Here is a 17,484-nt window from a genome sequence, read left to right as displayed (position 1 = left end):
GGCACCATCACTGTCTATTACAAACACACACAGGCTCACAGTGCCTGGCACTTACGGTCTTGGGCCACGGCCGTAGATGAGTCTGAGTCAGTACTGAGTCCGACTGTGGCGCATGCAGGCAGGGACTCTGGCCTGCTTAGTGTACATCTGAAGGGCGTCGCTTCGCTATTTCAAGGCATTACTACACACCTATTCTTGAATTACTTTAACAGCAGGCACTTGCTCACTTTGTGAAAGGAGAGGAGCGGCAATTCAGCATGGGGCGCCTCGTGACCGCAGCGACTTCCGCCGCAAATGTCATCTGCTCGGGCATACTTCAGTGACTCCACTAGGGCGGAGGAGCGTCACAGAGCAGAGCAGAGCGAGAAGCAGAAATATAAAATGCAAAAACTACCATTTTATGTTTCTGCTACTCACACTGCGAGAAAGCAGAAGTGTTTGGTTGGGGGCAGGCGGGTCTGCTTTAGGGCAGGGGAGGAGTGCCTTGCCCCCTGCTAAGGGCCCTGACTGTTTGGTCAGCCCTCCGGGACCGACCTAACCAGTCATGCGAACTCTAGCCTTTCTCCATGTAGGCACCAATGCACCCTACATGGAGAAAACGGCCTCCCCATAGGCGCCTGGCTGGTCGGCGTCCCAACCAATCACAATGCTGCCATTGGGGAGGGAGGCTGCCTGCTTCCTGTTCCTGCCAGAGGCAGGAAAAAAAGAGAGCAGGTCAAGAGCAGAGATGACACGAGACCTGGGAGGGTAAGTTTATTTAATTTTTTTAATAACCCCTGCGAGACCTCCCACCCGCGAGTCATGCTAGCCGCGACTGGATTTTACATGCAAATTAGAGGGGCCTCACATCTTCCCTTTCGCCCAGAAGTTCTAGGACCGGCCCTGGTGGCTGCGGTTTTGGTTTGTGATGAATTGACAGGTTGTGGTTCCAGTTTTAGAAGAACGAGGGTGATACAGATCAGACTTTAGGTCTACCGGCAGGTCAGTGTGTTCTGAGTAGGCTGAATACCACATATATTTATCAGGGTGAAAGTCCTTTTTGCAAAGATGTGGGTCATTCAAAGTAATGGAACCGACAGTCACCCAGAAGGTCAGATCAGGGTGGTATTGGCGGACCTGTGTATGAGAGCACGTGATCAGATAATTTAAGATAGAGTTGCACTGTCTGAGCTATTGGTGGCACTCAGTGCAGCACATTAGTTCCAGTCCTGGAATTACAGGGTGTGATGAAGGTCGAGATTAAGGTGCATGAGCTGAGGTGCGCCCAGTAACGGACTTGGAAGAGAAGTCCATCAGGTTTAAGGATGTAATGGCATTGCTGTTAGTAGGTCTCCAATGAAACAGCAGGGGTTGCAACTGTGCCAGTCTGCTATTCCCTCTCACCTTCCGATGCATGTTGACTGAAGAATTGTCATGTACTCCATTCTGGCTGTGTAGTAGTTGGCGTGCTTCTTGAATGGCTTTGGTGATCGCGTCCCCTTCCCCTAGAAATCCTGTGAATAGTAAAACATGTTTCTTTAATCTGTTACACATTCCAATGCTTTAAAAGGACGCACAGTAATACTGTTGCTTTAGCAAAGGGTATAAGCAGACCTTGACAACGTCATCTGAAATCGCAAAGCCTCATAAGTTCAATGTAACAAGTTTCATGGAGCCATTGTGTCTACAAAATAGAATTTGTTTTTCTGCTTTGTCTTGTGGGAGGATGCTGGGGACATCCCAAAATTAGAGGTAAAAGAAATCTTACTTACCCTTTTAAGCATGCAGTGCTGTAGACTCGCTTGCTGTGCGTACTCCTGCTATCTAGTGTTGGGCTTGTATGTGTGCACGTTGTTTCACTCCAAGAGAAGGAATAAAAATTAAGAAGCGTCTGCAACACCTAGAGCCATCCAGATGGTGCAGCAGTGGATGCATGTGAATTTAAAATACTACATGCCACGAACAGATGATTAACAAGTAAGTAAATGTTTCTGTTTGTGGCATGTGTAGCAGTAGATATACATGCTGTGCATAGATTGCAAAGTGTATCAGCAACAAATGATGGACAGAATGCTGAATGATTCAGACATTCTCCCCCAGTCAAGAGATCTGGGATAAATCCATTGTTCTTTTGCCCACTACGCCACCTGAGTTTGAACCCAGCCATATGCAAATCAGTCTTGACCCTGTGCCTCATGGGAGCAGTCCAGACCGAACTGCCAGACCCGGTCCTCCCTGGACCGGAAACAAGAATCCTAGGACCGGTTTCAGGGTATCTCACCCTTCATCAGCCAGGCTACCTTGAATCCAGTGGCACAGTGAGCAAGGGACTCATGTCTCGTCATACCCGTCCCACTCTGGGCGAAAAGCACATCTGCAACAAATGATGGACAGAATGCCTTGGCAGTTCGGGCTGGACTGTTCCCATTATGCGAAGGGTCAAGACTGATTTGCATATGGCTGGGTCCAAACTGGAATGGCATGGTGAGCAAAAAAACGATGGATTTAGGCCCAGATCTCTGAACTGGGGTGAATGTATGACATTGTTCTGCATTCTGTCCATCAATTGTTCTTTTTGCATTTGTCACCCCGAGTGGGACAGGTATGCCCAGACGTAGGTCCCGTGCTCTCCATGCCACTGGAGTCAAGCTATCCTGGCTGATGAGGGCTGAAAACCCAACACCAGTCCTAGGATGCTTTTTTTAGTCCAGGGAGGACCTGGGCTGGCAGTTCGGGCTGGACTGTTTCCATTGGGCGCAGGGTCAAGACTGATTTGCATATGGCTGGGTCCATACTGGAATGGCATGGTGCATGGTGAGCAAAAAAACAATGGATTTAGGCCCAGATCTCTGTACTGGGGTGAATGTTTGACTGTTCTGCATTCTGTCCATCAATTGTTCTTTTTGCAACTGTGAATAGATTGTAAAGCAATTCTCCCAGAAGTAGTGGATAGCCTGGGGATATTGCAGAGGACTGGAAAAGTGTGCAAAGAGGAGTTCGGCCAACATTAGCTTATTGGCAAGCTAACACATCCACATAGTAATGTTTTATAAATGTGTGGGGAGTAGACCATGTAGCTGCCTTGCAGAGCTCAGCCAGAGGACTTTTGCACAAGTAAGCCATACAAGCTCCTTTTTTTACAGGTTGAGTGGGACCTGAGAGGGACAGGCATAACTTTAGCATAACATGATTGTATGCATTTGACCAGCCAGCCTGCTATCCCTGCCCCAGAGACGTGTGCCCTGTACTGGATTTTGAGAAAGAGACAAAGAGCTACTGTGTTTTACAGAAGGGCTTTGCCCTATCATGTAATACATTAGCTCTCTTTTCACATTTAATATGTGAAGTGCTCATTTTAAAAATGATTCTGGATATGGGAAGAACACAAGAAGTTCTATAGTCTGATTGAGGTGGAAGCTAGAGACTACCTTAGGCAAGAATTTGGGGTTTGACCTGAGGACTAGCCTATCATGGTGTACTTGCAAAAAAGGCTCTTCTGAAGGTAAGAGCTTCTATCTCACAAACATGCCTGAGAGGAGTAATGTCCCGTATGAGTGGACAGGGGCTAGCTATGAAATCAAGAAGTGCTCTATAAGAGGTAGTGTGGTTGAGCAGCCTTAGGCTTAACACAAAGAAGTATAAGACATTCGCAAATACACACAATGATCAATAAATGACAACCCAGCTCAAGAAGGAGATCCACACCAACTTATAAAAATAGCAAGTATCTTAATATACGTTTAGGCATCAGAGAAAAATCTTTCAGGTAAGTACATTTTTAAATATAAATTCTTTTCAGTTCAAAAAGTGGACACTTTTTTTGTAATTTTTGAGTTCTGTAATGTTATCCTATAGAAGGAAGAACAACTTCTTCAAACTGGTACAGTACATCGACTTAGAAGACCAATCCTCAGGAGTTTAGGTGAGTGATGGGCCCGGCCCAAGGCAGCACCAACAGTATACCACCAGCGGCCCGAGGACGGCCGGGTGCAAGGTGCAAAACAGCGCCAGGAGCTAGGTTTCAATCGGTCGCAGTGAAAAGAGGCAGCAGGTTCTTGCTAGCAAGTCAGCCAGGGTGAACCAACAGCAGGGTTAAAGGCTTGCGATGCTTGAGGACGTAGGGACACCTGGGGTCCTCTTCTCCACAGCCCGGGGGTGACAGATGCAGACGTGTCTTTAGACGCTGGGTTTCTCTTACCGGAAGCAGTTGCAGTAAGTAAGTGAGTGAGTAAGTGACGGTTTTCTAAAGTACGCGTGTCTAGGTGCTAGCGAAACCTTCAGAGCTAATTGAACGTTGAAGGCCTAATATGAAGAAGAGACAAAAGCCACATCTTTAGTCGTTTCCTGAAAGGGAGAAGCTTTGATTCTGATCTAATGGACAGATGTACAGATTTCGAGGAGGCCTGCATGCAGCGGCTGCAGGTGACGTCGGGAAGTCTACGAGGGGTGAAACCAGGATGGACTCGAGTTCTGAAGGGCTGGGGAACCTGGTTGGCACCGATGGCCCACTTCAACTCCAGCCGGAAGCGACGGGCGCAGTGGTGGCTTCGGGTGTCGGGTTTTGGACGTTCCGGAGTCTTTTCTTGTGGAGTTTCTGCAGAATGCATGGAAAAATTCTGCTGTTCTTTGGGAGGCAGTGCCGGCGCTAGGCATGGGCAGTATGGGCAGCCTCCCAGGGCCTCACGCTCAGGTGAGAGGCAGGGGGCCCCCCTGAGGGCCCCCTCCCCACACATTACAATACACATCAGAGATGTCTGGTGTCGACGACCGTGTGGTGGCATTCCTGGGGGTGCAGGGGTGGGGGGGGGACAAACGGAGTGGGGAAGTCAAAGCGGCAGGGCCAGCAATTAGGGTTCAGAGTGTCAGGGGCGAGGCAACACCTCTCTTAAGTACCAGCCATTCCCTGTCTGCATTTTGTTGCTAGGTGATAGAAGGCCCCTTTGTTTCCAGGACCAGCCGGACACAGGTAAGGAGCAGTGAGTGAGGGGAGGAGGGAGCAGCCAGAGAAACTGGTGCTGGGGCAGTGTTTTAAGAAAGGCCTTGTTACTGCTTCAGGCCCAGGGGAGGGGGCCCCCTTTCCCTGGGCCTCAAAGCAGTAGAGCAAGCTGCAAGGTCCAGGTGCAGGGGGGGGGCTTTCCCTGGGCCTCTAAGCACTATAGAAATCTGCAAGGTCAGGGTGTGGGGGCCCCCTTCCCAGCGCCTTGTAGCCACTACTCCCTCTTTCTTTTCCTTTCCTTTATTTGTTCCCCTGTGAAATTAATCCAAAAAAGAAAATCTTTTTTGCTGGAAAGGTCATTTTTTTTGTGACATTTTTCACTTCCAAAGTGCAGCCTTGGGAAAGAGAGAAATAAAAAATTCAAACTGTAAAAAATAACTAAAGCAAGACAGAGTGGGTCGAAATGGGGCCAGATTGATTTTATTCACACCCAAATCACATTAGTGCCACTACACAGAGTTTACCAGTGAAGCGCTACTTTTGTTTTCTTATCTTTCTCTAAACAGCATTGTTTTCCCCAGGTGGGGAAGTGCACCATTTCTGGATGTACTGCAATACCTCCTTGATGGGCGGACTGGAAAATAAAGTGCATACCGCTGCTCTGTATTCACAAATGTGGTCTTTTTAAACCATATTGCTTTTGTTTTGTAAGGATATATTCAATGGGCATTGAAGCAGGTCCGTAGTCATGGCCTTAACCTTTCATGCAAAAGCACTCATTAATTTCTGAATAAGTGCTAAAGCGTTAAGGTAACCATGTTGTTCCTGCTTACATTTCACATGCTTTAATTAATCTTACATTCCTTATGAGTGTTTGCTTTTTCCAGAATGTTGTCACTTTTTTTTTTAGGCAGCATATTGCTCTTGTCTAGTGCGTAATTTGAAATGAGTCGCCTCTAGGTGTTAGTAGCGGGGCACAATTGGGTTGTAGTTGAAGGCAGTGCGAGTTTCTCTCAGTGGGGTAGTATGGTGTTCAGTGGAGAGAGGATGTGGCACTATGGTCAGAGCTGCCGAATTTGGAACTGGGGAGCCAGGTTCAGCCTTCATGACCAGTCCACCAGACCAATCTCCCTGAGGGAGCACATTTCCATGCCAGACCTTGGAAGGACCCGCACGACCTTAGAAGCCCTGGTGTCTTAGCACCAGCAGGTGAACCCTAGCAGTGGCAAGTGTGGGTTAACCTTGAAGGCCTGTCTACCACAATCCCTATTGAAGCCCACCGCAAGTCTTTTGGGCAGGCCTACGAAGCAGCACACCCTAGAGCAACAGTGACTCGGTCATTGAGTTCACAGGACCCTTGAGCAGGGAGGCTCTAGGGTGGTGCAATCGGTGAGATCGCATTAAGCGCTGACTTTGGGTCATGTTTGCGAATATATTATGTTTCTAAAAGCACTTGCTGCCTCCTTCCTGGTCTCCAGGAATTTTCGGCAACAACAAAAATGTCATGAAACTCCGGTGATCAATACTATACATCTTTGTGAGACCTGCACCTAGCTTTTCCATCTAATGAGACAAATGTAATCCATTTAACAGTTTTAAAATATATGGACTTATTTCATTTGTATATATTTATCTTTTTGTCCATGTTACTGATATCCACGTTAGGTCTCTTCAGGGATGCCAAATAAGATCAATAGTCCTGCAATGTCACTTTCTATGATGCCACTTCTTGTGATGTTACCAAGGGCGGCTCCTTCACTAGGGCGGAGGAGCGACGCCCCACTACTTTCTCGCAGAAACACAAAATGCTAAAACGACCATTTTATGTTTCTGCTTCTAGCACTGCGAGGAAGCAAAAGGGTTTTGTTGGGGGCGGGCGGGTCTGTTTTAGGGCAGGAGAGGATTGCCTTGCCAACTGCTAAGGGCGCTGACTGTTCGGCCAAACCAGTTATGCGCACTCTGGCCTTTCTCTATGTAGGCTGCAATGCAGCCTACATGGGGAAAATGGCCTCCCCATAGGCGCCTGGCTGGTCCTCCTCCTGATCAATCACAACGCTGCCATTGCAGCATTATGATTGGCTTAGGGGAGGGGAGGGAGGCTGCCTGCTTCCTGTTCTCCAACCCCCCTTCCGAACTCCAGAGAGATCCTCCACCCGCGAGTCATGCCGGCTGCGACTGGAAGATATATGCAAATTAGAGGGGCCACACATCTTCTCTTTCGCCCGGGGCCCCAGGAGTTCTAGGACCGGCCCTGTTGGAAGGACTTGCTTTTTATGGAAGGCAGACTCCTCCATGTGCTGGATGTAAGATTCGCTTGATGGTGCAGTTTATGGGCTAGGTGATAGTTGCACTGCCGGGCGCCCTGATGGCAGAGTCTCCTCTAGTTCTTGGACACTGAAGATGACTGAGATGTTCTGGTGTTGCATCTTTCTGTGTGCCCAGCTGCGTACTCTTCAGTACTGAAGAGTCTTTCTGGAGCAGAAGGTGAGGCACGATGGGCAGGAGGTTTCTAGTGATTGGGGACAAGTATAGATTACAACCCTCATGTTGGTCTACCCATCGATATTTCGAGTGACAACAAAGACAGTTCTGGAAAGATGTCCGTTGCATCACTCATACATCAGGGCCTGCTGGGGGCAGCAGACCAAAATGTCTGTGTTTGCTTTTTCAATAAAGTAACGCTTTTTTTCTCCAAATGCAGCCCGTTTTCCGTAAAGGAAAACAGGACACATTTAATTTAAAAAAATGAAAAATTTTCTTTTCATTTTTTTAAGGGCAGGCAGTGGTCAGTGTGACCACTGCCTGGTCTTAAAAAATATTTTTGCATACATGCACACAGGGGCAAGGGTCCCCTAGTGACCCCTTTCTGCTTGCGACTGGCTAACCACCTACTTAAAGTATGTGGTAACTGAGATTGTTTAGTGATTTCATTTGCGGTCACAAAACAATCGTACATACCAGTGCGACTTGCTTTAAGGAAGGGATGCCCTTGGCACACCCCTTCCTGATAGCGACTCGCAAACCCTAGTTTGTAAGTCTGTAATAGGTTAGCGACTTGCGAAATAGGGTTTGTACATACCACAATCCTTCTTAGTGGTCGCAAACGGGCCGGTTTCCCATTTGCGACTGCTGGTCCTAAGTGATTTACCCTGAGTCACAGAACATGGAGTCGAAGCGAAGACTAGAACCTGGTTCCCCTGTTCCAAAGTCTGCAGCTTTGGCAGTAACGCCCCATTCTGGGTAGAGAGAGGCTGTCAGGCAGAAGAAGCCACTTGAAAGCTCAACTCATTATGGGCTCACAGTTCCAATGGGACCTTGAGCAAAGCGATAGTCCGGCTTCAGGCTCAAGCCTGGCTCAAGCTCTCTGCGGCTCGCCTACTTCTAGCTCTGTATCCTAAAAATGTGTAGGCAGTTGCAATGTCCAATCTGAGTCCGAATGGGGCTGCATGATCTTTGCCTAAGGTTGAGGTGAGCGTTAATTCAGAGCCGGAAATCTGAAGGATCTTGGCGCTGGGTGAGAAGTCGGGACAGGCACTGCCATGGAGTCAGGGCGGGCACCACAACGGGATCAAGAAGCACAGTTGGAGTCAGGAAAGGATCCGCCAGCAGTAGTCAAACACCAAGGGAGCCGGTATGGTGCCAAATATATGCCACATGGCCTCCTGAAGGCTTCAACATGTTACGGCTGTGCTGAAAGACACAGGAATTAGGGTTGGATAAGGACAAGCTGAGTAATTGGCTCCAAGGTGGGGTACCGGCTCCTCGACTGAGAGGCACTATGATGTTCGTGCAACCTCCATAGACTAGAGAAGCAGGAAGAAGGGCAGTCCTGTTTAGACTTCTTATGTTTTTTTCCTCGACTTCGACTCAACTCATGACTTGGAATTGAAAGAGGCCCTCTCTTGAGGACAGACTCTATAGCAAGAACAAGTCTGTGTCCTCCACTTCATGCAAAACCAATATTTACGCACTTGTATGGATAATATTTGTGATGTAAAGCTTGGCACATGACTTTGAGTTGTGTGAGAAACCTAAACACTAAAGAAATACCTGATGGAGGTCATTAACAGAGATCTGCTTAAGGCAGTCCTTTTAAGACGTATACCCTGTAGTCTGAGAGGGAAGACGTCCCTTGCAAACTATATTCAATTTTGACAAAAATAAGTGCTGTCAATAGGCCAAAAATGAGGGACTGCGTGTAGGAAGGAACTGAAAGAAAGGAATCAACATCAGCATGCAGGGGAGGCAGCTGTATGTGGCTCCGGCGTCACTTCCAGGGTGGATGGAGTGGACACAGAGCTTTACAACACCACACACCCAGGCACAAGGAAATTGTTGAGAAAAATCTTTGCATCCAGCTTGGTGCTTTTTTTTTTTTTTTTACAAGATGAGGAATCTGCAGTTAGAAGTATCCACCAGAAACATCCTTTGTCGAAGCAAACAGGCTCGTTTTAAGTTTTACTATTTCTGATCTAAACAGCAGATAGTAAGAAGATACATGTAATAAACATCTGTAACCCTCCCATGTCACAAGACGGACCTGCTCCACCTATTTCCACTCTTCTGAATCAGCTCATTTAAGAGTGTGTGCAGAAGACAGTGGAGAATGGTGTGTGCATGCGGCAAATTCTGGTAACTGAGTGCAGCCCGGCCAAAGCGGGTGTCAGATTGTAAAGCCTGGTGAAGCTTAAGTAGGCTAAGCGGAGCGGGTTATGTGGCCGATGAGTGCTGGAGTTAGTAACAGGGGTCTTTGAGGAAGCATTGATTTTGCTGGTACAGTGAGGGACACTTAAAGGTACTTGAGGAAATGGTGACTGAGCAGCTGGAATAGAAGATGGAGAGATGGAGCTGCAGGGAGGGGTGAAGTATCTAATACAAGGGCTGATGGAGTGTGTTCTAGGGCTCATATAAATGGTGGTTGTGGAGAGTGATGCTTATCAGAACTTGTGGAAATTGTGATGGACCTGGTGGAAGTGATGGAGTGCACAGCTACTTACATTTTAGTTATGGATCAGTTGTAATGGAGGTGATGGAACAGCTGGCAGAAGTGCTTTGAACGAAAGCTTAAGTGGCAGAGACAGTTGTATGGATGATAAAGCCAACTGTAACTTGCAAAGGTGACGGTGTCTAGTTACAAGGTGACAGGCTGGCTGCAGGTGAGGTGAGGGGGCCAGAGCCTACTGCAGGGATGAAGCGGCAGCTGGAGAAGTTGCCAGGGACATGACGCTGCCTCTAATATTGTGGATCTCAGTCTTTAGTGATACAAAAATGGAGTAAGTCAACTCTGCTTACCTAAGGGAAGGTTTGCTTGCTGGGGACTCGCACGCATGTCTCTGCCTTGCCCATGGTTTGTCGGTGAAGGGCCGTAGGAGCTCATCTTTAAGGTCGGAGAGTTGGAATTATTTTGATGCTCAGAACTTTTTGGCTTTGCAGTAAGGTTCAGCGGCTGTGAGGGTTCCTGGGAGAAACCGTGAGAAAAAGAGAGGTGCAAATGACACATTCAAAGTACAGCTGGTGACATCTGACCCCACCTCCTTTCAATACAATCAAGGGATAACGCAAAGGATTTTCTTCTGCATACAACACATTTTCCTTTTCAGTAAAGGAGATAGCATGAGAGTAGTCTTGTGTGTTCAATAACAGTTTGCCTGTAAATATCTGAGTATGCATAGCATCACAACATTTATAAAGTACTTAGTATCTTAATAGATGAACATGTGAATTATTTCAAATACTCAGCCTCACTGGGAATAATTCAAGCATACAATAAAACACTGGGTGTGCTGTTCCAAAAGGGAATGCGCCTCACTTCTAGTGCCTGATTCTTACTGACCCAGAAGCAGATTAATAATCATATATAATGTTTCCAATGATAAAGTTCTCATTAGGGAAATCAGCTAGGTCACCACTGATGGGGGGATACGTGAACTCTGCCAGATCAGCAAACTTCTCTATGACACCAGTGAGGGGTGGTAGGAGGTCCAGGAGTATGTGTGTAGGTGTTCAGGACACAGCATTCACTCTGTACCTGCGTCTGCTGCTGGTTGGACGCAGTGGGTCTCTTCGCATTCGAAGGTGGAGGATTGTGCACCAGCTGCATCTGGTACTCTGGAAAGTCAAACAGGAAATCATGAGAGCTGGCTGAAGCAGTGCTGTCGCAGACAGCGCACAGCCTTCATTCCTACAGAGTTCGACAAACTACATTGTATTTCTATAATCAAACACATATTGGCATAGGATCACAATTCTACTGTAAATGTGTGCTTTAAAAAAAAAAGACAAGAGAAGATGCCTGGCCTTCCATCAAAGGATATTCAAAGTCCAGAGCTGGTCTAGCAAATCGGGAAATAGGGAAACTTCTGGTTTCCCCCATTTCAACTCGATCCTCCCCCTTTCAGGCAGGTACAGATGGGGAAGAGTCAGTCGCATGTCAGGCATGTCTAAGGAAGCCAAAGGGTTGGTCTTCAAATTAGTCACACGTCAAGCAGGAGCATGGGTTTACATGGGGGGCAGAATAAGTGGCATCAGGTTCAAGTCTGAGAGGAGGGCAAGCTTTGTCAACCATCACACTGGTGTATAAAGGTTAGTAGGGTGGTAAAGAGTCAGTCACATATCAGGTATCTAGGGCAGTCAAACAGATGGACAGCATCACTCATTCATCAGGCCAGAGCATGGGGTCACAAATACTCACACACCCGGCGAGTAGATTGGATCACACGGCAGGACAGCAGGACAGTCTTACCTGGCTTACAGGACATGGGCTGCAGGCTCATCCCCATCTGATGGTCCGAGGAAACCTGGAGAGACTGGTGGCTCTGATGAAAGGCCGGGATCATTACATACGGCATGTTAACCTGCTGCAGACATAAGGAGAGGGACAGGTCACCACCACTGGATACACAAAGAGCAGGAGAGAGAGAGAACATATCAGGTGGGCCTGAGGACTAGGAGCCGAAGAATATATCTGGTGGTAGGAGACCACCACTGGGGCCAGAGAGCTGGACAAAGAGGAGGGAAGGAAAGATTATAAGGGATGGGCTTGCACAGCGAGAGAGAAGAGCGACAGAGGAGAGAACCTTGTGACAGGACAGCAGCACGGAGGCCAGAGAGTTTGATAGAAACAGCATCACTGGACTCACACAGAAAGGTGCAAACAGACTGGATCAAAGTAATTTTGATAAAGCACATACAAGTAAACACTACTTGTCTGTGTGCTTGTACTGGTTGTAGCTGCATACAAGTGCGCACACTGACGGGATATGAGATCATCAATGTGTGTAACTTCCTGAGAGTGTACACGAGCTGCATTTGCATTGTAGTCCGTGTTTGTGAGTGTATGCCTGTGGTAACTGCATGTAAGCGTACACAGAATGTTTGTATTGATCTACGAAGGACATACTTGGCAGTTATGTAAGTTGTGACGGCATGCAGGTGTACAGTATCTGCGTGTGCGTTTTGCATAGCATGAGTGACTGCTGTTATACTGGTGTACATGCGCACATATGTTGTGGCTGCATGCAAGTATACACATTGGTGAACGTGTGTGTGTGTGTGTGTGTGTGACTGAAAACATGCTTGGATTCATCTGTTATAATTAAAGGGTGAACATGGAACCCAGCTTAAGGGATAAAGTATATTCAGTGTCCATCAATGTATGTAGCATGTGGGTGAATGCATATGAACATGCTAGACCTTGCGTGATGGCCATTTGCTTTAGTGACTGCCTTCCACTGAATGTTTGGGCCCATGTAAGGGAGTCTGTGAAAAGCTGCCTGTCCTCTTCCTCCACCAGCACATCGTGCAGGAGTCAATGTCTGCCTTTGGTTTGATTCCTTCCCTGAGCTCTGAACAAGATGGGGTTCGGCCAATATCTGCAGTGTCCCTGGCTTCAACACCGAAAAACTTCATTGTTTCGCCCTTCACCTTCCAAGTAGATTTTCTTAATCTACTCTGTAGGGGTAGGGTGGAAAAATGAAGTGGAGAAAGGGTATTAGGTTTAATGTTCGAAATAAAAAGTGAGAAAACCAAACGTTTGACAATAAAAATCAGAATCACCAGTTAAAAAACAAAGATTAAAAAAATCAGGGAGTCTGAAAAATATTGGTAAACATAGTTTCCACAAAACATTTTCCCCGCAGGAAATTACAACATGGTTGTTACAACGACCACATTGTAACAACGCATACCATTACTCAGCAAATCGGAACAACGACTTGCTGAGGGGTAAGAAGGTGTAGGATTTAAAATCTAACACCTTCCCTACTGTTGCACATACAGGAGTTGTAATAGTAAATTATACTATTCCAACATCTCGAGCCCCTTGCATCAGAACCGGGGAACATCCTTTACAACGCAACTTTTACCACGCAGTGCCTTTACGACGCAACTTTAACAACGCAAACCATTACAACGCATTGCGCTGGGGTCGCTCTAGGATAGGGAATAGGTTTATTGTACTATCCAACACCTTCCCTACTATCCACGGGGACTGGAGTTGGAATAGTAAATTAAACTATTCACTATCCAGCGCCCCAAAGCACTATGCGTTGTAAAGGCATGCGTTGTAAAAACCGCGTTGTAAAGGCATGCGTGGTAAAAGCATGCGTTGTAACGTCATACATCCATCCGGACCACTTCCTCCCATCTCTGTGCCCCAGATGCCCTGGTCCTTCCTTACCTGGATCTGCTGCTGCAGGACATTAATCTTGTGCTGCTGCTGGATGAGCTGCTGCTGCTGCTTGGCTATCTGTGAGGGGCACAAGAGGAGCCATAGGTTTGTTACCACAAGGAGGAGAGAACGGCATGAGCCTGCAGCAATGTCAGACAATCAGCAACAACTCAAAATATAACATTGTTAACAGCAGGCACGGGGTGCTCAAGCATACTTACTTAGCAATCAGCCGGTACTAATATGCCTGCTTTGGATAATGCTGAATGCAGCATGCATGCCGATGGCTCAGTCGTGATTATTCTTTATTAAATCAATCACTGATGATGATGATGATGATGCTGAGAAGAATCCCAGCATCTTTGCTGTGGCCCAGTCCTATGCACATGTTGAGAGCCATCACCTAGTCTCTTCCTTACCACTTTGACCCAATGTGAATCTGCACATCATGCTGAGCGGCCCCACCCGTGCTACAGTTAAATAACCCAGCCAGTGTGAATCTGTCATAGATTCCCTTGGGTTAGAGGTAAATGCTTCCCAGAATAGATGCCGTAACATCACCCGCCAAATGTTATACTTGCCACCTTAGGGGTCCATCGTGCCCTGCTGAGGGAGGTGAAATCAGACATACTGCAGCAGCCTTAAACATGTCACAGAATGGATCTGTTAGCGCTCAACTCGATGCAGAAAGACCCTCCCGTCTGCTACCGGTCAGCAGAATAATACATATGCTATAACGATGACATACCAGCTTTGCAGCCACCAACACTGCCATCTGTTTCTCATTCATTGACTTCTGTCCGTTGAGTATCCGTTAACCTCTCAATGTAGAGATTGTCCACCAAATGCAGGACCGACAGCAGTGTGGCCACACTGACCTCTTGTGGCTTTTGCACCGATTAAACTTTATGTGCATGAGACTACTTTCCCTTCATTTCAATGCACACAAGAAACATGTGTAAGTGGTGAAATAATCAGCTCAAGGCGAGTCCCCTACCTCAATAAGTAGTAGTAAGAAGTGATTTTCAAGTGCATATGGAGGTCATGCATAGGGTTTGCAATCCAGGAACAGGCACTGGATTACATACACTATACATGATGAGCGGCAAACAATGCCGTATTTTGCCATAAGTTCTCCCTGTAACAAATATGATGGAGCACTTTTTGGTCATCAGATGAGGCAATCTTTAATGGGCAAGGCGTTTGAAGCTCCCAAAACAACACTATGGCCAAACGACAAAATAAACAAACACACATGAACTTATGTTTTCCTCCAGACTCGAGGACTCCTCGCTGCAAACAGCAGGTCTTCTGAAAAGTTCACATTCTCGAAATGCGCAACTATTAGCCCCTCACTACAGACAATGACGGGGCTTTGAACATGGAACATGGAGACAGAAACATTCCGTGTACCCTCTTAATGAAAGAAATCCGGTTCTGCAGGCAGAGCGACGTCCACAGCTTCTTCTTCATATATTATTTTTAAGAATACTCTAATGATACCACTAGATGGCAGCAGTATTAAAGGAATGTGAATTTATAACATGGTATAAGCCAAACCCTTTTGATTTTACAAAAAAAAATTTACATATACAATATACGTATTACAATAGGCTTTCAGACAAGTGGTAAGGAGACAGACTAGTGCTGTCTCTTCCCCAAAACAAAAGTTGTTAGAAAAACAATTTTATGGCAAGGCACGCAGGCTAATATTATGCATATTTCTTTAATTGCCAACTCACAGCCCTTTCTGTGATTACTGTCTTTGCCTGTGGTTGTTACAGTTTAAAACTGTAGTTTTAACATGCCTGTGATTGCATATTTTATCACCTGTTTTGTGTTTTAAACTTGTGGTTTCCCCTGCCCATGATTGCTTCCTTTTAACGTGTTGAATTGTGGGATTTGCAGTCCAAACTCTGTAGTTTATCCCTCTCCTTCCTGTTGACAATTCAGTTTTCTCTCCAAATTTCTCCTCTGCTCTGTGCTAAGACCTGTAAGTTAAAACAGTGCACCCCCAGCCACCATTTTGTGTTCACAAGCCAGTGAAACCAGCCCCCCTGTCGGAGTGGCGTGCTTCAACACCCCATCAGGGGTAACAAGTGCTATATGAATGCAAACCTTTCTTCCCCTTTTATCCCTCCGCTATCCTTCTCACTCCAAATAACTGACTAATATCCACCACTGAGATTACTTTCATATTTCACCATACTAATTCACCACTAATCCTTTATGGGTTCCGGAGTAGCGTGCTTCAACCCCCCCATCAGGGGTAACAAGCGCTATATAAATACAAGCCTTTTTTCCTCCTCTAGCCTTCTGCTAATCATTCCAAATAACTGACTAACCTATCCACCACTTAAAATGTACTTGCATGTTTCACTACACTAATTCAACACTAATCCTCTATGGGTCCCGGCGTAGCGTGCTACTCGACGAAAAAGCGCTTTGACGCCTCGTCAGGGGAAGTAAGCGCTATATAAATGCAATTACAATACAATACAGCACAAGGCAATGGGTGAGCCTACTTCAGCCATCGGTTGGCTTTGAGTAACTGAATTTTTCTGTTTCACAAGGAACGCATCTGCAAACAAGGTAAAGTTCCCTTCAGTGCCCTGCTTCTGTTTTCAGGTTATAATTATTACTTTAGTGTTGTCTTTGTGTGTAGAGCATAATGTGACAGCAGACAACGCTTTTGATGTGACCACAAGGCACACTGCAGCTATATCAGATCCCATCTGCTGTGAATACTTCTGGAGTGGCCTTGTTTATGTAACTACTGCTACCTCACATCAGCTCACATGAACTCTGAATATAAGATAATCAGTGGGCTCTATCTTTGTAACCCCTGGCTTTCTTTATTTCTTCCTCTTATCTTTTTCCTTACATTCTTTCAATTTTTTCTTTTTTCGTACTTTCTTGCATTCTCTTTCATTCTTTCCTTTTTCCTTACTGCTTTCATTCCTTCTTTTTCCATTTCTTTTTTCTCCTTTCTTTTTCCGTCACTCCTTTTTCCTGCTTTCCTTTTTCCTTTCTTTGCTTTTGTTTCTTTTCTTCCTACTTAATTTCCTCCCTTCATTCTTTCCTTCTTTTCCTTTCTTTCATTTTTCTTTACCTTCTTTATTCTTCTTTTCTTTCCCTTTTTCTTTCTTGTCTGCATTCAACTCACATGAACTCTGAATACAAACTAATCTGTGTGCTCAATCTATCACTGCAACCCTGTCTTTGCAAAAAGAACAGTTGATGGAAAGAATGTTGAACAATGTCAAACATTCACCCCATTTCTGTGTCTTTTGCTTTCTTCTCAAAGCAAGAAGCTAGCAGCCAGTACCAGATCAGCTGGCTTTTTAGGTCTGTTTTAGCCAAGACCTTTTGATTTTACTAAAATTATGTGCATGAAATACTTAATTATAGGGTTTTTCAGACAGACTGCAACCCTTAGTTTGTGGTTGCGTCATTCACACTTTTCTTCCACCCCTTCCAACATGCATTAAGTGGCAATGTATCATCCCAGGCCAGCTAGTAGTGGCTGACTTCACTATGACTTATGGAATGCTGCCCTTCCTTAAGGAGCACATAACCACCCAAAGTATTTCCCTTCAGTGCCAGGGAGTGAAATTGATCAGGTCTACTTTTTGAGACCAAAAACACTTTTGATTTTGATCAATGTTTCATTTTTAGTTTGATGAAGGTCCAGCAGCTTCTTGTTTGATAAAGTCTTACAAAAACCATGACAAAAACAACACAATAATTGCGAGAAGGGTGGCTGTCAACACCAGCTCTATTGGCTTTGCCAATACTTGTTATTTATATTTTGCCTTCAGACAGCTTTGTCTATATAGGAGTGAGCATATCACGCAGAATTTACTGTAGTGTAAATTCACAAATGTACAGCACAATTATG

General features: G+C 45.9%; 1 protein-coding gene across 6 annotated transcripts in view; it reads right to left on the bottom strand.

The window, feature by feature from the left end:
• SOX13 (SRY-box transcription factor 13) overlaps positions 1-17,484 on the bottom strand; it is a 222,050-nt gene that overhangs the window by 32,147 nt on the left and 172,419 nt on the right. For all 6 annotated transcript variants that reach the window (XM_086923482.1, XM_086923479.1, XM_086923484.1 and 3 more), the window contains 5 exons: positions 13,593-13,661; positions 11,658-11,772; positions 10,944-11,023; positions 10,208-10,373; positions 1,384-1,493 (listed from right to left, as the gene is read on the bottom strand). In XM_086923482.1, the coding sequence (XP_086779608.1) occupies positions 1,384-1,493; positions 10,208-10,373; positions 10,944-11,023; positions 11,658-11,772; positions 13,593-13,661 (540 nt within the window). The remainder of the gene's footprint in view (positions 1-1,383; positions 1,494-10,207; positions 10,374-10,943; positions 11,024-11,657; positions 11,773-13,592; positions 13,662-17,484) is intronic.

Source organism: Lissotriton vulgaris, chromosome 5, assembly GCF_964263255.1.
Source record: "Lissotriton vulgaris chromosome 5, aLisVul1.2, whole genome shotgun sequence".
NCBI lineage: Eukaryota > Metazoa > Chordata > Amphibia > Caudata > Salamandridae > Lissotriton > Lissotriton vulgaris.
This window is presented reverse-complemented; position numbering and strand designations above follow the sequence as displayed.